General features: G+C 36.8%; 2 protein-coding genes across 2 annotated transcripts in view; both read right to left on the bottom strand.

The window, feature by feature from the left end:
* Positions 1–22,920, bottom strand: part of LOC108360818 (uncharacterized) — a gene marked incomplete at its 3' end in the record, with an annotated part of 103,129 nt that overhangs the window by 44,193 nt on the left and 36,016 nt on the right. The window contains exons 2-3 of the mRNA XM_017613259.1: positions 19,087–19,193; positions 7,710–7,901 (exon numbers count right to left, since the gene is read on the bottom strand). Of these exons, the coding sequence (XP_017468748.1) occupies positions 7,710–7,809 (100 nt within the window). The remainder of the gene's footprint in view (positions 1–7,709; positions 7,902–19,086; positions 19,194–22,920) is intronic.
* On the bottom strand, positions 15,114–18,461 carry LOC108360817 (serine/arginine repetitive matrix protein 1-like). The gene is made up of 3 exons (XM_017613257.1): positions 17,964–18,461; positions 16,883–17,810; positions 15,114–15,166 (listed from the first exon to the last, which is right to left on the bottom strand). The coding sequence occupies exons 1-3, from the start codon at positions 18,459–18,461 to the stop codon at positions 15,114–15,116; spliced, it is 1,479 nt and encodes a 492-aa protein (XP_017468746.1).

Genomic DNA, 22,920 nt, shown 5'->3' with positions numbered 1-22,920 from the left:
AATCGAGCTTTAAGTAGGACTATGGCTCCTCAGGAAGACAGTTTAGCGCATTAGAAAGCCAGATACGTCCTACTGAAAGAATATACTTTTAAGACGATCTTCGTTCGGTAAACACAGAATATATTAATGGCCCGAAAATAAGTTAGCATCTAGTAGGAAACAAGGGATGTCATTTATTTCCCAACATGCAGTATTGTATTCTAACAATTTAACCAATGAATACTCAGGTCAACAAAACATGGTTACAGAAATTGGAAGAAGCTGATTCGACAATGAGGAAACGTCGGACGGAGCGACCAAGGCCATCGATAAGCTAGGAAAGAGTGCCCCATTCAGTTAGTGAAATTACCGCAAGTACCTTAAATGTGTCTAACAGTTCTTTATAATGTATTATATGTATGATACGATGTGTTTGCACCTCTCTAGTATACAGTTGGTTTAAGAATTGCAGCCCACATGGCGAGCAGTACACAGAAATTTTTGCTTCCGTTAAGAAGCAAGACAAGAAACCATGGGGCATAGTTCTTTAAATATTACACCGTCATACAAAATTAAACTTTTTGTTGCACCAATGAACAGCTCGCGCATTTCCGGAAAGTAGAGACAAAAACAGTACCCGTATTTGCCATTTTTCCAGATGTACAGTTTCTGTGGGTAAAACAATCCCTATGCTGAATAGGTCTGTAGAATATAGACTTGTGATTTATTAAACTTCGTATATGAGGGATTTTTGGATTGTTGACTACGAATTAGTAGTTAATTTTTGAATATTCCAAATGGCGGATTCAATATTGCGGATGGATTTTGTAAATATTTTCAGATTTTTATGAAATTTGACATCCGTAGGTTCCTTCAGTTGCTCATTACAAAACTGAAATCAGTTTTCGAAAATTCAAAATGGCAGGTCCCAAAAATCTGACAATTTTTTAACCATTCAGCCGCCATCTGGGATTCGCCATTTTGAATTTTTAAAAACCGAGTACCGATTCGCAATCAGCAAATTTACGAGTTGAGTTCGTTAATCCACTACTCTGTCATTAGCTGTTCTATCTACTCTCGCCGAATGCATTGGATTTTCATTTTATGACAGTATCTAGGTCATGTCAATTTCATAGATAAATAATGATATGTGATACATATTTTGAATGGTGGTAACATTTGGGCATTTACATAAGTTAATAGCAGCTGCAATTTTACTATATCCCAATGGATATATTTGCGTTGTTTTTTATTTACATATTCCATAGTCAGCGCAAGCATAAACTGCCAGTTAACATGGAAGCATTCATTTATCATAGTAAGCACGTTATTGGTAGGTTCTCTTTTATGAGAATTTAGCTCCACTCTTGAACTGATTTACGAATTCAATATGTGACCCAGTCGTGCTCATTTCGATGCGGAGAAAACAATACTTTGAAATCCACTGAGTGATAAAAAATGCGATGATGGCGTTGAAAACAAATACATGCATTCTCTTTTCTACAAAAAATATTGCCTCTTCGTTGCTCCCTCTTTGGTACCTAAAGAAAACGCCATTAGATAAACCATAGAGCTTGCATACACAAATGCGAACATACAATCAAATCAATTGAATTGCGAAATTTATATACAAACACTTTATTGAAAGGGTTGTCTTCTGACGAGCGAAATGCCTTCGGGGCCAAGAAAGAAGAACTGAAAAGCAAAACCTTGTAATTTGTCACTTACAGACGCAGTTGGCCGCACGCACACACACGACGAAACGCATGCACAAGCACTCTATCGCATTTGTGTTGTATTCAATTATGGCTGTCAAATGTGTCAGGAAAGTGAACATCGCAGTACTACACTGATAGTGACACTTCCAGGAATACCGCCACACATGCGTGTGTGAATATTTATTTTTATATGTATGTAAGTGTGTTCTTGTGGAAAAATTAATCACAGGCGAATCCAAAAATATACAATATATATTTGGGAAGTAACTCGAAAGCACTTTTTTTCTGTATGGTTGAAGTGTTCTCTGCTCTTTTTTAGTTAATGAAAGTTAAAGAGTAACTGTGTTTAATTTGATCAAAGAAGTTGCTTTTTTAAAACTGAAGTGCAGATGCCGACTGTTGTCTCTTATTATCCCTTTTTCTTTTAATACCAGCTGCAGCAGTCCGGAAAAGCGAGCGAATGAAATTTAATATAGCCAAGATAATTACTGCATACAATAAAGCGGTTAGGAGAGCGAAGCGGGAATGCTACATTAGCTTTTGCGAAAACATAGCATCTACAAGAATTCGCAACGCCCTATCTAGCATTAAGATAGATACACAACCAGCTACCAGACGGTACTATTTACACAGGTAGCAAGATAGTTGGCGCATATGTGTATATACGAACATTAAGAACAACCACATCTGTTGGGAGCATTACCCGAAGTATGTATGTACCCGCGATCGGATGGGCTTTGGCACCATTTTATCCCTACAAGTCAACAGGGGTGGGTTGAATTTATTTGCCTTTATTACAAAAAAGCACCCTCACCTAGCAGAGATAATGTGGGATGACCCAGCCTTCGCCTATATAAAATGTATGGCCAAGATAGGAAGATGGATATGCTATGGAGAAAAATATTGATGAAATCAAGTCACAAACTGTGAACTCGCAGTACACTATTGTCAACTTGCCTACAGGGTACGAAGATTTTTACAGACAGCTGTGTGAAAACTATCCACAGAAATACAAAGCTCTTTTAACTATGAAAATGTTTTTCTCCGCGCCTTCCTCGAGATATAGAAAGCGCTTTTGATAACACCTCAAACGTCAAGGTAAAGAGAAAAAAGTATAGGCACCTATTCGTAGGTAAATAGAATCGCTACTACAAACAAGAAAAGAAGAAACCAAGGTAGGAAACAGGTCTTTACAGCTAAAAACCACGAAAACATGCCCAATGAAGGGTTGTCATCGACCACCTTGAGAACCAAGTACCAGATAAACTCCCGCAAAGCTATCAGACAATTAAAGCCGCGGAGGAAAAACCGACACTGTCTTTGTAAAGCTGGGATCCCACGATTGCCGCTATACACCAATTATTTCCTCATTTTATGCCCCAATCGTGTGATTTCACAATACATTGACTCATGCGGCAATAGAGGCCGATATTGTGCTTACTGTGCCCAATCAAATACGGCCCGTGTGCGGCAATCGTGTGATAGCTCGATTGGCAATCATGGGGCAATGAAAATTTCAAAATTGCGGCAATATTTATTGTATTCTTGTGCGGCAATTGAAGTGAACAATACACATCAATATTTAGGCTGTTTATTAATAATTTACTTTTTTGCTTCCTTATGTGTCCAAAAATCACTGAAATTAATATCCTTGTTTTCGGAAGCAACATAACTTTTAATTTAATTTGTAGTGAAATTATAATTTTTCTTGAAGTCCGATAACGGAATCTTTGCCGCGATATATACCACCACAAGCAAAACTCATACGAGAAGAATACGAAAGGTATTTTATGTCACCAAATGGCGGACTGCCATGACAGTATAAATTTATTAAAAAAAAAAATTTAAAAGTTCAATACAGCCCACGACAAAGCAGTAGAACCTCAACATTTTGACCAGTCTTGACTATTTTTCTTCTACTTATTTAATCTTCATTATTTTCGTATAAAAGTATAGCTCATTGTCTAACAAAAACTGCATAAATCCAAATTGCAAGCTTTATACAAAAATTATAAAAATTTCTTAAACTTTTGAACACAATCCCACGGTTTATAATTTGGATTTCTAGAAAAAAATGGTTATTTAGTTTTAGCTCATTGCTAAAAGATCCTGTTGATTTTTTATAATTTTTTTAGCTGACGGTATTATGCACTTTCTTCTCTGTAAATTACTTTGTAAACTGCAAAACAAAATTTTTTCTAGAAACCCAAATTAAAAACCATTGAATTGTGATCAAAATTTTAAGAAATGTTTATAATTTTTGTATAAAGTTTGGAATTTGGACTTATGTGGTTTTTACTAGACAATGAGCTATGGTTTTATAGGAAAAAGTTAACATTAAACAACAGAAGAAAAAAGTCAAGACTGATCAAAATGTTAAGGTGCTATCTTTTGTTGCGAGCTGTACATATAATTATAAAATTTAATTCCAAACATAAATTATGTAAATTCGCAGCTTTCATTTAAACAAACATAACTCTTTTGTACCAATTTTACTTGTAATGAATAAAAAAAATCCTCTACGTAACAAAATTAAAAAGAAAACTGTAGCAACTTGAACTCCGCATAGCACGTTGCAGTTATCGTCGAAAAATAAAAAAACTATACAATCAAACTTCTCAATAAATGCGTGAGATATCGTTGGGCACAAGTTTTTGCTTCTTTGCTTTCAAACAACAACAAATTTGCACAAAATGAGCCCGCAATATACAAAGCAGATGCAATTGATTTATTTTTTTTTTATTAAGAATACGCCATTTTTACACAACAGAGAAAAAAACAGAATTTAGAGGTCAGCGCAACACTTTATGGTCACAATTGCCGCATGCTCGAACAATCGTGTGATAAGTTTGGGGCAATTATTGTCACTATATTTCTTTTCGCCAACTTACGGCAATGAGAATTGTATAAAAAGAGGCAACCGTGTGACTGTACAGAATTTCATTGGGACAATATTTTTATTGTGCTCCAATACAGCACAATAAAAATTGTTCCAGATTGGTCCATTTGCGGCAATCGTGGGATCTCAGCTTAACATAAAAAGCAATCAGTATAAACCGAACAAAAATATTCATCATTCCAATCACAAAAAGAAGACCCCTACCGTGAATGAGAACTAAAGGTCTCGACACTGCCTCAGAAGTGACATAACTCGGCATCACATTCGAGGCCAAACTCTAATTGATCGATAGGGCAATGGTACGCAAACCTCCTGCGCAGAAATCTTAGGGCTGTAGCTCTCGGACATTTTATCATCTTGACTTATGGAAACTTTCAGGGCTGAGTTACCCCTGACCCAATTTCGAGCGGATAGCTTCTTCAGAGAAATGGGCTACCCAAGCTTCAAAATATAACATTGAAATAAGGCAAGGTAGGTGGATACATATTAATTTTGATAAATACTCTCATTTCTTAACGCCTTAATTTAATTTTCTTTCCTATGAAATCTAGCTTTCATTAGCTCTCTACTGGGGGCCACAAAGGCATCAGTTGTCCAGTCCTTTCTTGCAATAGCAACACACAGGAGCAAAGAGAAGAAGTAGAGAACAGTATCGAAACCATTTTGCTTGGCAGCGGCAAGTAGAGAAGCTATTGCCGCAATACAACCAGAAAATTATAAATTCCAATATTTAACTTTACAGATCAATGTAGCAGACTATACACAAATGATGCCTCAACAAAAATAGGTTTGGTTTTTCCACCGAAATTTAAAGTCTATACAATCAAATTCTACTTATAAACCATTCGATTTTTGAAGGTAGTTTCAAATTGGTCCAGCTCACGTAAATCGAAAAAATATTTCGGCGGAGCGCTTATGTAAAATATAAAAAAAAATTATAATTTCGATGAAAAAACTTCACCGATTTTTTTTTTGCATTGAGAGTGTTGCACACTTACGTACATATATATTTACATATTTTTAAATTTCATGGTGAGTGAATTTCCGCACAAATGCCGCCAGTGACCACATTCGCAAATTGCTCTGCTAACTGTCGATATCCACTCGTAAAACTGTCAGTCCTTCTGGGCATACAGTTACTTTTAAGCTTTGCCACTTGCTACACTGCCGCTTGGCAAATTCAGGACAGTGGTCGCTTGGGGTTTTTATCAATAAATTTATTTAAATAATACATAGAACAAGTGTGATTTTAAATGTATTCGTATATCTATATATATAGATAGACGAAGGTACATTTTGAGTAAAATTTAATATTTGGGAATCGATATGGGCAAATTGATGTGGGACCAAGCGCTGCAGCTCAGTAGCCAAAATATTAACAAATTGAGTGTCCTCAGAGCATTGCTTTATTTATATAGAATTCATCAAGTGCGATTGCTATTGTGATGGCAAGGGCGAGCAACATACAAGGTGTGGCGGAAGAACAAGAAACATGATATTGACAGTTCAAATGGGATAGCAGACAACTCTTTTTTTTTTGTAATCCCCAAAGTTACGCATACGCGCTGTAGCACCACATTGCTGCTGTGAAACTGTATACATATGTTACCGGCCAAACCCGGTCTTAGGGCAAGCTAGTTTTGCCGCACAGCTAGGCAGTCCACAATATTGCTGCGTCACGTTGGACGGATATATTGGATATAGGTTGAACTAGTTTAGCTTATGAGAAACTAGTTTTGTCCTAAGATTGGGGTTAGCCAGTAACATATACATTGTCTAAGAAATATGTTTGTATTCATCCAAAAGAAATTTTAGGAAAAAAATACCTCAAACTCATGCTTTAAAACTACTCGTATGACTTCTGGTCATCTTTATAGCTTCACTTATAACAAACATATATTCAATAATTTCTATCTGCAATTTTCAAAAGAATGTATTTGAGCCCAACTGTTACTTAACTGTAAAATCTGACAATATTTCAACAACTTTCAAATCAAATAGTACATTTTAGTAAGAAGCGACACTTAATTCGAATATAATGAAATCGCAAAGAAAAAAAACAGTTTGTGAAAATGTGGTAAAGAATATACCGCAGTAAAATCTGAGGAGAAAAAATTTTACTGGAAAAAATACATGTACGTTAGGACGAAACAATTTTTTGATTATGCGAAATTCTGAGGAAATTTTTCGAAGAAACCATAGGTCTAAAATCAATTTGGAATTTTCCAAATTGCGAAAACAAGTGTGAAAATTTTCACTCCTTATGGTTTTATAAAAAATTTAAGTACTTCTTTATGACAATATTGCAAAATTCTAAGAAACCCATTTTCGCAGTTTGGTAAACCCCAAATTGATTTTAGACGCATGGTTTCTTCGGCAGATTTGCTTAGAATTACACTTAGAATCCTTCTAATAGTAGAAAAAATTTCCCATACAAGTTGACCCGCCCTAATGTACACAATATATACATTAAATTCCATATCAACCGAATTATGCCATATATGTACATTAGGGTGCCCATCAAAAATGTTTTTTTTTTTGGAAATTTCAAAACGCAACTACCTAATTTTGTTTGTTTCAATGAGAAATATTATTGCTTATTTTTATAGATTTTTTAAAGGTTAGAAATTATCGACGATCAAAATTGAAAAAAAATTAAGAGAAATATGGCTTTTTTTTTATTTACCCGATGACAAATCCCAACAAGCCATGACAATAGATTATTATACTATATTATTTTAAAGGCCTATATATTCTCTTCTCAGATCATATTCGATCTTTGAAATCGAATCAAAAATAGTCATTCGAAAACTCATAAATCAACAAAGTTGTATTTTCTGGCCTAAATCGACAGGTCGCGACCTCTAAATAACCTTTAAAAAATCTATAAAAATAGGCAATAATATTTCGCATAAAAACAAATAAAATTAGAGGGTAGGGTCTTGAAATTTCAAAAAAAAAATTCCATGGGCACCCTAATATACATGTATGTTGAATATAATTTTTTTAATGAAAAGTGGAAAGTTTTGCAAACATTCCTATAAAAAATTTTTCATATTTTCCAAAAAAAGAATTAAGCATACATTTTCCTACTTTATACACGCACTACTCACCTGTTTTGATTAACTTAAAGTTGACATTGTTTTGGGATTTGAAAGCCTCATTCAAACTGCTGTGTCCGTAATCCTTTAGCACTCCATTATAGGAAGCCATACCGGCCCGTGGGCCAAGGGAACCACCACGTGGTCCCCTCCACCCAAAAAATCTACGACTTTTTCGACCACTTGAAGATTTTGCTGAAGAATCTGCGAATGTTGATGATGAAGAAAAAATAATTTATTAGTTTGCGAATTTAAAGCTGCATAAAAGTCAAACAAAAAAAAACTAACTCAATAAAACCAAAAAAATGCTAAAATTTTAAAAAGTTTTTAATTACAAACATAAAAGGCAAACTAAAGAAATAAAAATATATCATGCATTAAAGAATAATTTATGGCGCGTAAAGCAAGTTTGCATAAACCATAAGAAAGCGTAAAATATTAAATTTCTCGTAACATACAAAAAACTCTTCTTCATTAAAGTAAAAGAAGCACCGCCTTCAAATTTTCTATAAGTTAAATTAACAGTCAGCTTCAATGCTGCGAGTACTGTTATGTACATATGTATGTATGTATATATGTCCGCAAGCAACTAATTTCCACGTTTCCTATTCATTTCGGCTTTAATATGGCATTGACAGAATAAGGCCCAGCTTTTACTCTTAATTTTTATTTGCATATGCCTTGGCTTTTAAAAACGAAATGGAGAAGCATGCAACGTGGAGCTTTTATGGTAAATAAGCTTGAAACATAGCCTTTCTAATATTGGAAAATTTTGCATGAGCTACCAACTGACGTTAAAGCCAGCCGCCATGCATTCCGAGGGTAGTGTCTGCTACTGGCTGCCGCTCTGCTTCACCCTTCACCAACTGTGGCGGGAATATAGCGCATCATCAATTATTCATGAGTGCCTCAATTGAGCTGCTTACGCTTGTTTACAACTGTCAATCTGAAGCGAGTAGATTGCGCATCTCAGCAGCGTAAGAACGTTGAGTAGAAAATACAACCAAGAAACCGGTAATGACAGTAACTAAGCATCCTTGCAGCACTCCAAGGCAAATGCAATGTTAAATGTTTGTACCCTCATCCGTCGTGGCGTGGCAATGTCAAGGGAAGCAGACCGTTTAAGAATTATAAATAAACTTTGACATTTTACTTCTAATTTTATTATGAATTCTTAATGACGAAGGCAAACAAATGTCGACAATTTAAATTGCGTGGGCAAGTGGTGCATAAAGCGGTTTGTAAATAAATACTTATATCTGGTTTTATATAAACGCGTACAAAATACGTAAATACTTTTAGTTTTTTATTCTTATAAACTGAAATCCAAGCTACTATTATTAAAGAGAATGCTATTGAAAAAAATTACGTTAGAACGCTTTGATTTCTCTCTGGTTTCATTGTCCAATTGCAAATGTGATTATTCGAATCACGCACAAGTGAATGCAAAAATCTATTTTTGTCAACTCATTAGAAAGTTTTTATTTGAGTGAAACTAATCAATAATTCATATTGCTACATATCCTCGGACTATATTTTCAGCGTATAACAGGTACGCGACGAAAATCTAAAACCAAGCAATGCTTTTTATTGGCAGCCGCTTAGCCGCGTGGTCAGAGGAGCGTACATATAATATGTGGAACCCACCCAATCGGCAAAGTAAGCAATAAAGCGGCACTGTCTTTAATTTTTTAATCCAAAATCATATTGACGCAGCACAGATTTAATTTCAGACCAGCTACGGCCCCAACACTTCTACTGCGATTTGTTTCCTCTGCTTCGAATATTAAGAATGTTCGAAGATCTTCTAATACGTGTAGAGCTTGTAAAGAGGAGGTCTTATTTTAAAAAAACGTCTACCTAAAAGCGCTTCCCAATTCGCCAATAGCGTAGTAGGGTCATGGCTTTCCTTAACGCAAGACTTCTTAAAATTTTCATAAATGATCGGAGATTAACAAAATAACTTTAAAACTGCAATAAAGCAATATTTTTAGGATCCTAGCGATCTTCGAAGTTCTCTAAAACAAAAATGTGTATGGTATATTTCGTTATTTCACACCTGAAGCCATTTTGATACTCCTTAGTAAGCTACAACTTACAAGCCAAAAGATGTTAGGGTTAGGTTAGGTTGGGCGGTAGTCTTTTGCAGTCCTTTGTGATACCTCACGAATTTTGCGTTTATCCCCCTTCCCCTATGAACCACTTGGTGCTTAGCTAAAAAGGCTTCTAACATTCTTCGCCTTGAGATCATCAAGATTATTGAAGAAATAACTGCCAAAAGTTTTAGCTCTCCGTTTTCCGGGCAATGGTAGAGAAGATGTGGGATGGTTTTTTTCTTCGTCCTCAACCGTCCCGAATCTGCAGTAGTCATTCCAGGGTGTGCCCAGTCTAACATGTAATCCAATCAGACACCGTGCGGTGAGAACTCCAGGTACTATGCGAATGGCCTGCCTCCTCGGATTAACTCTCTAAGTCTCTACGACTTAGTGCGTTGAGCATCTATTGCTTACTTCACTTCTGCGAATAAATATGATACTTTTCCTCTCATTATTTCTTCATATTCGAAAATTTAAATGATAATTAGTATCAAATATACGCAAAAATGTGTGTTACAAAAATGTTTACAAATTCTAGCCTAAATACTAAATCAAACCGGAGTACATATCAGGGTGGCCCAAAAAAATCAAAGTCGACATTTATTGCTCTCACCCCTTCAGATTGTTCTGTATCAAAAAATATACACATTTTTTAAACTTAAAATATTTAGAGTTCGCTCAAAGCGCTCAAAGTTCTCCATGTATTTTATGGGCAAAAACAATTTTTCGTAGAAATGTTATAGAATTCTTGAAAATCAAAATTTTCTATCGGAAAACTCTGTTTCTCTTCAGAATACTTCCAATTATAATACCCAATTACGTAACTGGCAATTAGACTTAAGCATATGTCTGGTTTGGCAGCACCGTTTTTAAGCTGTCAAACTTGACATCCTTTCTACTTCCCTTTCATTTAAATGGATTTAAGCAAATTGGACGATGTAACACGTCTGAGGTAATCCGCTTAGTTTCCCTGCTTATAAGCCCGATAGGCTTTTCAACCGCAACAGTTGAATTTAGAAGATGGTTAAATAAACAATTGGGTGTTATTACTGTTGGAAGTCTTCTGAAGAAAAACAAAGTTTTCCGATCGAAAAGTATTGATATTCAAGAATTCGATACAATTTCTATGAAAAATGGGGTTTCACCCATATAAAATACATGGAAAACATAGAGCGACCTCTAGATATTTTTTAGTTTCAAAAAAAACGGGGGCATATTTTATTTTACTAGGAGGTGAGAGCACTAAAAATTCGGATTTTACTTTTTTCACATGCATTTTTGGACCACCCTAATGTCCATGCAGATAAAGGTATACATTTCATATTTATTATGTGTTTAATATGTCTTAGAATCCATAGAACTTTTTAACAGTGTTTGGGTATTCGTTCTTTAACTGCATTTGATTAAAATGGCGTTGCTTAGCCAGTTCGTTAGGTGAATTAAGGGGGGTGGGAAGAACAAGAGACATTTCGAACTGAAAGATAATTTGTATCTCTAAAGCGAGTTCCTAATCCCAAACGCCTAAGATAGCCTCGGGATCCTTACTTAACCCTAAACGCCCTCTTGGTCAATTCTTTATCACAAAGGGTTCGACCGTTGGAGCTTGAAAATGAGCATACTCACTCTAGGATAAAAGGAGTTCTTAATTTTGTATGTAAATATGGTATATGTATAATTAAATGCCTGTCTGTACTCATTAGTTTTCTACTTGTAATAATAACCTTTGCAGTAGAATTACTAAATGCATACTTCATTTCACCTGGGATTGAGCCATATTCCTATTCTGAAAACTTACGGAAATGACAATTGCAAATCTAGCAAGATATAAACGGAATAATAATACCATGGGAAATGAAAACGTTCGTCTTCTATTGCACTAAACTTAGTTAGTTATGAAAAGCAAAATAATTTGCGTAAAGTCACAAATCACAACAACTGTAACAACAAGGAAGTGTGCAGTTGATTCATTACACTCAGAGAAATCTTAAGCAAATAGCTCGTGTTCAACTCTCGTGTCAGCATTTGGTGTCTGTGGTACCTACCAAGGTGGTTGTTGCCAGACAGTATAACTTAAATGGATTGAACTACAATAAAGAATGAAAAATTAAAAACAAAAATGGGCGGAAGCGAACAATAACAATGCCTACATCCCATATAACGGTATCTTCTAAAGGGTTTTGGAAAATGGGCGTGACCGATTTATCGATTTCTACAAAACCTAATCCAATTACTTTGAATGGCACTGATATAGCATATTGTCGAAACAGTTCACAATGAGTTGAGAAAACTATATTTAATAAGTGCGCCGGGTATATGAAGTTTGGTTTCAGCTAAACTTATACTACTTTACTTGTTTTATTTGCACCACAACCAGGTTAATAGTATACACTTCGGTAAAATGGCAATAAAATGCAACAGCAATAGTTGTACCAACAAAGTGCTATTCGGAAACTTGAAAATTAATTTCCATCATGATAACAGTGCCAACAGGGAAAACACCTCAACAACAACAGCAATAAAAATTTTAACTTTTAGCAACAAGAAAATGGAGCAAAAAGACTGTTGGTGAAGGTGCAAGAACGTTTGTATTTACATATGTGTATGTATTTTTATGTTAGGGATGTAAATCTCAGGAATTTTTTTATATAAAAATTTCTGCTACTTGCCGTCATTGTAACCACTTTACATCTGTAGATCGTTCCCCAGAAGGCTGACTAAAGTCGTCGCTATTCACCGAGTTTATGATGTTTTCTCGAAAAAAAAAGTCTTTTTCTTATATGGCAACATTATCAGAGTGCAACATTTTAAAGAAACAGCACGCAATATGCTGTGATGATGCTGAGAAAAGAACACGAAAGCTTGGCAGTCCTGGTGCAAGGCAGACTAAATGCAACATTATTTCGAGAAAAGAAAACTCTATTAAAATTTTATTCTGGGGTTAAGCCCATCCATCCATCACTACCAAAAATTCCAAATCCAAAATGTCCACCACCACAAAATGGCCGATTACATATTTTTTTTACAACGCTCACCGTTTGGGTATCAAATAAAATAAACTTCATTAAAAATTATTAGTTTAGGTTGAAATTACTGACGAGCACAATCTTCCTTACTCATGGGTCAATAATTATAACGCTGAGCTCTTATTTGAGCCTAGACGATATCTGCAAGTATTTCAAGGTTTGCCGAAGTTATTGCTGATTAAAAATTTCGTGCCTATGGGTTGTGTCACGCCCCTTGTACAAACTTATTTATATACACCATTACTACTATAAGCGCCTACGAAGGATTTGTCTTCAAACAAAATTTCAAATTCATGTGGCGTATGATTCCAAATTTATGGCTGATTAAAAAATGCACACCAATATGATGTGTCACGCCCCTTTTACACAGGTATATCTACTATAGTAAAGTAAATTTACACCAGATATGTCTGTCAACACACTAAATTTCAAAGTCATGTGACTTACGGTTTCAAAGTTATAGCTGATTAAAAACGTCACGCGTATGGGAGGTGCCACGCCCCCTTGTCAGATCCCATTTATTTATACCCTATGTTATGTCCGAGGTCGCTAGCTAGATACCAGTTGGAGTCCCATGAAAATCCATTCAGTAGTTTCGGAGATTGGTGAGGTCAAACAGACAAACAAACATTTTACCATTACGTGGCGCGAGATTCTAGACATCAGAAACAGAGCTTAAAAATGTCAAATTTTTAGATGCAAGTAACATTCACGAATTCTATAGACTGGTTTAGAACCCTCGTAAATAAACCAGCTTAACTATTTTTGTATGTGTTAAAAAATTGATGCCGCAATCCCGAAATCGAACACCGAATACTAGAATTCATAGTTCAAATGTACATAAGTACTTGTATAAATGTATGTAGGTATGTCCATATGTATGGCAACTATAGCAATGCACGTTGCACTAAAATGTTTCCTTGCACAAACGCACCAACAATAGCTGGCTGCGTTGGGAAATATGTATGTACTTAGCACCGGTGCGGGTCAGTCATGCTGCCATGCTCCATATCTACCCTCGGCGGATGTGTATGTACAACAATATTCACACAAAACGCTGACGCTTGTATCCACGCGCTCCGGGCATGTCGATGGTTTTCCCAAACTAAGGGGTTGCTTATAATTTACGAATTTTATTTTAACATTTTATATCGCAGCTATTGTTTTTCTTTTCAAATTATTTTTGTTTTCTGTTTTTGCATTGCCGCGCACAACTAACTCACTCATTCATTTACCACGGAAAGTCACTTCAATAAAAATTCATTTCGGCGAAAACTTTTTGCGTTCACTGTTATTGTTATGGCTATAAGTTTTACATTGTTGTGCATCGTTGTTTTTTTTTTTGTCGAGTATTATGGCTTACATGTTGCACATTGCATGTTGATTTTGTGTTGCATGTGCGCGCACTCGAGCTACATGGCTGAATTTCATTGTGAAAATCGCATTTGAACGCCATTCTGTTTTCGCCGCGTGCCATGGAGGTGGCTACCCCCTCTGCGCCTATGGCAATTGTTGTTGCTAGCTTGTATGCATACAGTACATATGTACGTACATATATACTCTAGCCAGAATATATTTCCGTACAGTGTTTTTTTTTTTTAATTTTTTCAATGTGTTTCGTAATGCATTTTTTTTTTGTTAATTTGTAATAGAAATAAAGTTCATTCTGCATTAAATGGCATATAAATTAATGATTCAAAGCTTTTACAAAATTTAGGAAAATTCGACAAATTTTCAACTTTTAAACAAAATTTTCAACTGTTAAACGAAATTTTTTAGAATTTTTGAGTATGCAGTTTTGTAGCCCATTCAATTTGAGTATAATAAAGTGCATGTTTTAAGTGGCTATAATCTACCGTTCATTTTTGAGAATTTTTTTACTGGCGCTCTTCGGTATTTTTTCCCATACAATGAGCAACATCATCAGCAAAAAAAATTCTCAAAAATCAACGGTAGTTTATAGCTACTTAGAACTGGTAATTTATTATATTGAAATTGAGTGAACAATAAAACTGCAAACCCAAAAAGTTCTAAAAGAAATTTTTTTAAAGTTGGCAATTTTGGTGAAAATTTGTCGAATTTTCCTAAATTTTTGTAAAAACTTTGAATCATTAATTTATTTGAATCATTTAATTTAATTTATTTATTGTATTACGAAAAACATTGCAAATATCACAAAAAAAAACACTGTACGGAAACATATTCCGACTAGTGTATGTACAAATGCAAACACTATGAAATATGCGTGCAAAACATGCCACGCTAGTAGCAGCTACAGCAACATCAACGACTAAATATTAGACAATGTTGCAATTCAACTGAATCACCTCAGTGGCCACCAACTGAGCCACTGCATGTGAAGAAGCAGGGAGTATTTATGTGTGCAAGAGCTTGTTGACGCAAACAAAAACTCCTACAATGAGACTATCGCCAATTTGTGTCGAGTGCATGAGGTTTGACAAATGGCATCCCAACACCAATTATACCGAAAAACAAAACAAAAACATCGTCAAGTTTGTTGCCACAAAGACTTCCTCAAAATTTTGCAGTGCTAGTCACGTCAATCAACTTTGTACGCAGATAACTAACCCCGAAGCGTGATTGCTGGGACAGTGTGTTTTTATCGATCTGTTTTTCGATTTTTGTAGGCTTTGTTTCTATGAAAGTTTCCCAGCAAGTTGCACGAGTAATAAATATAAGATTTTGTTTATGTTGAAAAATTATAGCTACAAATAGTGTGTATACTGGGCTTAATTACAGTATTCACAAACCATTTAATATATGAACAAAATTTATTTTTATATGGAAGAACAAGCGCAACACCCTCGACAAAAAAAAAGTTCAAAAACCTACGGGATTTTTCAGAATTTTCACATTATTATACTAAAATTAAATGGGCTACATAATTGCATACCTAACAAAATTCTAAAATTTTTTAGAAAAAAGTCGAAAATTTTAACGTAATTTTTTGAAATTTGTTAAATTTTTCTGACTGTTGCAAAAAGTTTTACCTTTTGACTTATAGGATTTATATTAGAGAATCTACTATATTTTTTATGAAAAACGAATGAAAAAAATTTAGCACGTAAAAAATTGTGAATATTGTAAAAAATAAATGTGTTCTATTTACGAGAGCGCCACTGTATTTTCTGCAATTAACAATTTTGTTTAAGTAGTTCTACTGGAATAATCAAAGTACTTCATTAGTAAAAATTTTATTATTTTTAGAGAGCCTAAATTTGCAGATATTAGCGTGGTACGTTAAGGTGGTAAGAACTAAAATCTGGTGAGTAAATACTTACTAAATTTTGATTATACATTAAAATTCTGTAATAAACTTTAAGATTTGACTGTAAATATCGAAGATATGAAGCGACCCTAAAAAAAATTTCGAAAGTGTCTACGACGAACTTTTTTTCTGGTACGACCTAATGTACATACATGAAAATAGATATGTTTTCCCAAAAATTAAGTTCGAATAGTTGCCTTTTCTAAGAGTAAACATTGCAAACCAACCTTTTTTTGCGAAAAATATTTTGAATTATTAAAAAAGAAAATGAAGTCGAAATAATAAAAGAAATAGATATGCAAGTATATCAAATTCAAATAAAGTAAATAACTAAAACAAAACCGATTAGCAAAAAATCGTATTCAAAAAACTATTGAGCTACTAATATACACGCAGCAAACACTTAAACATGCTAACAAAAGGCAACAGAAACAAAACACTAAAAAAATAAATAAATCCAAAAACTACTGTCATGCAATTAAAAATAAAACGTTAACAAATTTTGAGGTTAGATTCATGTCGCTCCAATTTTGTTCAATTCATTTTGTTGCATTCACGTCATTCTCTTTGTAAACATTTTATACATTTTTAATTCTGCAATTTTTTCGTTGGTTATAGCCGCTTTTCATTTCTCTAAATTTAATTGCTGTTATAATTATAATTTTCTATTTTTTTGCTTTATATTTTTTTTAGAAAAGCCGCTTAAAACTGCAAAACTGTAAATCTTAATTTGATTAGTTATTGTGAAAAAATTTGTGTTTTGGGGGCACCTGTCACCTTTCTGGGGCACAACACCACTACTAACGGACGCCGCACGTCTGTCGCGACTCGGCATCTCAGGCTGGTCGGCGGAGCGCTGGCGCGAGTTCATTGCCATCTTTCCTTCATTGGGCGAGGGCGCAAACAGTCCACCACCGCCTTCACGGCTGCGCGGTTCCATTTGTGGCGAATACTGGCTACTGGCGCTAGACAGCGACCCCGTCGGCGCCGAATTCGGCGTCTTCGGCTGCAACTTATACTTTGGTTCGCCCGATTCGAAGAACGCATCGAAATTGCGTTGCCGTAAATTTTCACAATTAAATACTGGATTGTCCACAAGTAGTTGCAAATCTTCCTTCAACCGATTTGATTCACGCTGATCTGTTGAGGTAGAACGGCCGAGGCGACCGAGTGGCAGGTGCAATTTAGGACGCAAACGTGATGATTTGCTCGGCGTCGGCGACTTGGGTTTCGGTTCAGGTGGCAAATTCATAGGCGACATGGGTCGACCCCAACCAGGGCCGTAAACGATCTGGGTCGGATCAGGTGAGGGTGGCTCGAGAAATATGCTTGGGCTGCGATCGCGCGCACCGACCAACTGACCGCCGCCACTGCCAAGCGATGCGCCGCCGCTAGCATGCTCATCCATTTGATCATATTCGTGACTGAGCTGCGGCGTTGCACCGCGCTGTGGCGTCATACCACGTTGCGGTGTTGTGCCGCGCACTGCTGTGCTACGCTCGAGTGTAGGTCTTTGGCCACCCGGTCGGCCTTGCAGCGACTGTGAACTGCCGGCCGCATTGTTCTGCATCTGTGTGCTTGTTGTTGTTGTTGTTGTATTGGGCAAAGTGTTGCGAGGTGAAATATTATTCTGCTTCAACTGCTGTTGCAGCTGCTGCTTCTGCAGTTGCAGATGCTTGAGTAGCTGCTCTTCTTGCTGCTGCTGCTGTTGTAGTAAAATCTGTTGCTGTTGCTGTTGCAGCTGTTGTTGCTGCTGTAGTAATAGCAGTTGCTGTTGCTGCTGCAGACTCGGTGCAAACTGTGGCGACGACTGCAGTGGCTGCTGTCGGGGTGGTGTCTGCTGTTGCCAGCTACGCGCGCTTTTGTTGCTGCGTTCACTGGAGCGTTTCGAGGGGGTTGCGTTTGGAGTGGGCACCGCCGAGGCAGAGTGCGTTAGGGATGTGCGCGATGTGCGCCGGTTCGGAGTCGGTGGTAGAGAGTTCGAGGCGTTTGGCGATGTGTTCGACTGTGGTGGCGCTGCGGGATCGTAAGTGAAGGCGGTGGTGAATACTGGCGCAGCGGAGGGCTCGCCGCTATTGACGACGGACCTCGGTGATGAATCGGGCGCTGCTGCAGTGGTGGTGTTGGCCGCTTTTGTTGCACTTCTACTGAAGCTTGCTGTTCGTTTTTTGTTATTTGTTGCAGCGTTGCTAGTGGCGTTGGCGGCCGCGGATGATGGCGGTAATGATCTTGGTGGAACTTCAATGGGCACTTCTGGTTCGCGCAGGCAATCGAGTGTTGGTCGTGAAGCTAGACGCGGTATTGCGGGACCGTATGTCATCAAAATGAGTTCATCAGCTGGAAATATCACAAACATTCCTGGCCGCCCCCATGTGACATGGTGACTCAGCGAATCTCATACACTCTGCTTTCACAGTGGCGAATCAGTCAATGTAACTGTAGTTTTATAACGAATCGGAATTCGTTGGGAACGCTGTGCTTTAGAAGCGGTATGATATTTGTCTTTTATACGCTCGGTAGGATGTTTTTTTGTGGGATTAGTGATTTTATTTGTAATATTAAAATTTACGTATCACTTTGTCTTCGGTTAGTACTTAAAGTAAATTGTAATATTTTATAAGATTTATTTATTTTAATCGGTATTATTCTTATTTTGTGGTTATGAAGTTCTTTTAAGTTGCAGTAGGTCTTCTCAATTATATTTGTTGTCTTTTTTGGTTTCGTTTGCTTTGCAATGCAGCTAAACTCAAAATTTGTTGAACTAAAATTTAAATCATAAAATGTTTTTTTTTTTATAATAATTCAATTACAACAAATACGTGAGTATGTAAGGTTTGTAAAGAAGGATACATATATTAATATAAATATATGTATATATACAAATATATTCTTGTGTGTAAAGATAGACGCCAAATGTAAATAAGTTCACTAATACACGTACACTTATACGACTAATTAAAGCTTATCTGAGCACAACGTACATTTTTAACTTAGAAAAGCAAATATCACAAATTAAACTGATACATCTCGCGCTATCCGTCCTTTATCCGTGTGTTCGTCATTTAGAACGTTGCATGTTGAACAAAATCTGAAAGGCAGAAGAAAGATTAAAAGTTAGCGATAAAACTCTGAGGATATTCGATTTAAATAGCAAATTATTTAATTTATTATTTAAATACTATAAAAAATTATATCCATCTTTTCTGTGATTAATTTCCTTAAAAATACTGGAATATCTACAGAGGGTCTTGCTCAGACGCGTGTCCGCAGCATAAGCCTATTCAATTGAAAACTCTAATTATTTCCAGCATCCATGTTTTTGGTCGGACTTAGCTTAAATTCACCGCAATAAGAAGAGAGAGAGGCCGAAATACGTGAGTGCGAAGAGTTTGAGATTTTGGCCGACAGGAAAACGGCCAAAAATTTTATCAGAGGGGTAGGCGACTTACAAAAGGTTTCAAGACCAGGGCGAACTCCTGTAAGAACAACCATGGCGACCTAGAGACAGATGTCTAGAACGTACTCAAATTATGGAGGGAACACTTCGATGACGATGGAGTCGATGTCCCACTGCCTGATTATGACGAGGTACGAATACCGATTACGCGGCTGAAAAACAACAAAGCGGCTGGAGCTGACGGTCTGCCAGCCGAGCTATTCAAGAAGTACGGCAGCGAAGAGCTGTTAAGGTGTATGCATCACTTTTTATGCAGAATATGGTCAGATGAACGCATGCCCGACGACTGAAATTTGAGTGTGCCCTTCCCAATCCAGAAGAAAGGCGATCCTGCCATGCGTGCCAACTACCGCGGAACAGCCTTTTAAGCATAGGTTACATTACAAACATCATTACGGTCCCTGATTTAAGCACTTTAATGGCCCAACGCTTAAGCACCAAAGTAGGTTGGTTAGATTTCCTGGATGCCCTCATCATAGGCCTTCATGGGCCCATTGTGATACCATATTTGAGACTCCTAGCGTCCCTCCTCCTACTTCAGAAATTGAACCAATTTTTAGCTCTGATAAAGCGCACAACATCGTAGATACTGGCCGAAACCAGATCAACCAGACACTCGAAAGAATAACGAAGGAGCGAGCGTCGACGAGCACTTGCCAAAGCGGGATAGTGGCGCAGGTAATGCTCCACGCTCTTGATATCCTCCTCATCGCGGCAGTTCCGACAGTAATAGTTTGGCTGCAAACCCACCTCGGCAGCGTGGGTTCCCATAAGGCAGTGCCCGGTGAGAATTCCAATAACAAGGCGGGCCATTGGTCGCTTCAAACGGCAGAGAGGGCGAGATCTACGCTTATCTAGCCTAGGCCAGATGTGTCTCGCTATCCTGCACGTGGGCTCCGCGGACCATCTTATATTTGCCCGTTCGATAAAGTTATTCTGCGGCCAGAGTTTACAGGATGATAGCGGAATACCCGCATTACGAGCGCTACAGATCGCAGGCAGTAGGGTTCCTTTCCGAGCCAGTTCGTCCGCAACACAGTTGCCCGATATGTCCCTATGACCTGATACCCTGATACCCTGATACAACTTGAGTAAAGTAACTCCTTGCCAGCTCATTTAGAGTACGTCTACATTCCATGACAAACTTCGATGTAGATGTGTCACAATTAAGTGCTTTGATAGCTGCTTGGCTATCAGCAAAAAAACAGTACTGCGTGTAGATTAGTAGGAGAATCGATCGGCCATCTAGCAGCTTCGTAGATTGCTGCTAGTTCAGCCTGAAAAACGCTACACTAATCTGGCAGAAGAAAACTGAGGCTAAGTGAGAATTCTTGCGAATATATCCCACTTCCTACCTTCAGATCTAGCTTGGAGCCATCGGTGTAGATGGCTGCTGAGTCAGAGTAAGAGATCAGTATTGAATCCTCCTCCCACTCACCCCTTGAGGGGATCTTTGTTAGGATATGACTATTTAGTCCAGTAGGCCGGACTGTGTAGTCAAGGCGCCTGAAATTTCCTGGAAGATCTTTCAAAATTCTAGAGTGTCCAAATCTTGTATCACTCCACTTGATCAGCGTGATCATCATAAGCACCAAAGTCAAGTTTAACGCATTTGTATGGACTCTTTAAAGAATTACGTAAGTCGAGTACGGAAACTTTTTCCCACGCAACGTTCAAATCTTCAATTGCCAAAGCTGTATGTAGTTTAAGATGTCATATTAAAAAGCGCTCAAAAACTTAAAGTTTTATAGGAAAGTTTATTATGCTTGCCACTAAAAGCAAAACTTTTAAAATCACATATTTAATTTGTTGCTCGAAGGAGAAACTATTCTGTCTGCCAAGCGAAAGTTATGAGGCAATGTAAAACAACGCTCAACTCTCACCTAATGATAAATTACTTAGCCGCCTTAAATACCAGCTTAAATTCATAAGCCACCAGCAAAAATATGTCTGGTGCTTAACGCCTCTATTAGTAAAGCGTATTCGTAAGTTAGCCACCACTACTATAATGTCTATAAGTGTTGACTATGCGTTTATTCAGTGTTTGCATGCCTAAGAGAAAATTCTGGCTGGCTGCTAAATTTACCGCACAACCATATTTTAAGTTTTTTTTTTTTTTACCGCTAATAAACAAGTTACAAAGTATAACGAAAGCATAAAACTTTTGTGAGTCCATTTAAGCGTTGCGCATAATTTGCTTGAACTTTTATACAAGCTAAACTGTCTTAGAGTAAAGGTAGCTGCGACGCTTGTGGACTGAGACAAGCGGAAAAGCATGAAGGCTTTATTTTATATATTTTTATTCTTTGTTTTTTTTTTGTTTTGCTACTTTTCTTCTGCGGATTCTCGTTAACGATATATTTTGCCACAAGTTTTATAAGAAACGAAATTTCAGTGTGATATTAAAGCTTTATAAGACTGTAACTATTTGTATGTGTTGATGTGCTTAGTTGTAAGAAAATTTATGTTTGTATACTCGTGGCGGCTCTACACACACAACTACTATGTATGTTTTTATGTTAACAGGTGAGTTTTCATTTTCTACAGGTTTTTATTCTCATTATGAAGAGTGTAAAATCAACAGCGTAGTAATTTTTCTCTGCTTGGCTACACAAATGCGCTTTGGTAGCGCACCCTTTATACCACTGTTTCTTTTTATCTTTATTGTTTAATATTATTTTCTTAATTCACTCTTGCCCAAGATGCCTCTTTGACAATTTGGCCTCTGTCTGTATGGTACTGTAGACTATCGCAGCTCAGAGCCAGAAAAGATTGGCAGTCCCTTTGAAAGGACATCTTTCTTTTGGTGAATCTCGGAAAATTTTGTGAAGGTTTATTATTAGCATTAATTATAAGAGCTTAGACAAAATATCTATTTCAATAATTACGCATTCAATACTACAAAGATAATTTACTTGGCATCTTCATATGTATGTATATATTAATAACATCAATTTCCCAGTAGATAATTTCAGGAGCTAAAAGCACTTCCAAAAGGACTTCTTGAGAGTCCCTTCTCCTTTGTCTTTTGTATGGAGTGGCACAATTGAAGGCATTCGCGTAAATTTCAAATAGAAAAAGACCTTCTAGAAGCTAGGCCTGGGTAGGCTTTTTAGAATGGTTTCACTTAGGAAGGCCTACCTAAATTATCTTCTAGGTTTGTCACTTTGCTTCTGGCGTTTCCACCGAATCTATTTCAAAACCGAGAACACCATTGGAGAGGAATTTTTTTGTGAATGAGGAAAGTTTTTATGGTTTAATAATTATTGAAAATTACGGCCAAAATCGTCGTTTAAAAATTTCCGTATTTGTGTATAGTGGTTGTTGCGACCTATTCAATTTGAGTTGTTGTCGCATT

The sequence above is a fragment of the Rhagoletis zephyria genome, unplaced genomic scaffold (genome assembly GCF_001687245.7).
Source record: "Rhagoletis zephyria isolate East Lansing unplaced genomic scaffold, Rhagoletis_zephyria_1.1 Rzeph_scaffold_00634, whole genome shotgun sequence".
Classification (NCBI taxonomy): domain Eukaryota; kingdom Metazoa; phylum Arthropoda; class Insecta; order Diptera; family Tephritidae; genus Rhagoletis; species Rhagoletis zephyria.
This window is presented reverse-complemented; position numbering and strand designations above follow the sequence as displayed.

Bases quoted from the DNA above. Each gene is read 5' to 3' on its own strand.
- LOC108360817 (XM_017613257.1), bottom strand. From the start codon at position 18,461: ATGTTTGTGATATTTCCAGCTGATGAACTCATTTTGATGACATACGGT. The intron at 17,811-17,963 runs GCGCGTAGCTGG...TTACTACAACAG, and splicing joins GTGAACGCAGCAACAAAAGC to CAGCAGCAGCAAGAAGAGCA. The intron at 15,167-16,882 runs GTGACAGGTGCC...CTTCACATGCAG, and splicing joins TGGTGTTGTGCCCCAGAAAG to TGGCTCAGTTGGTGGCCACT.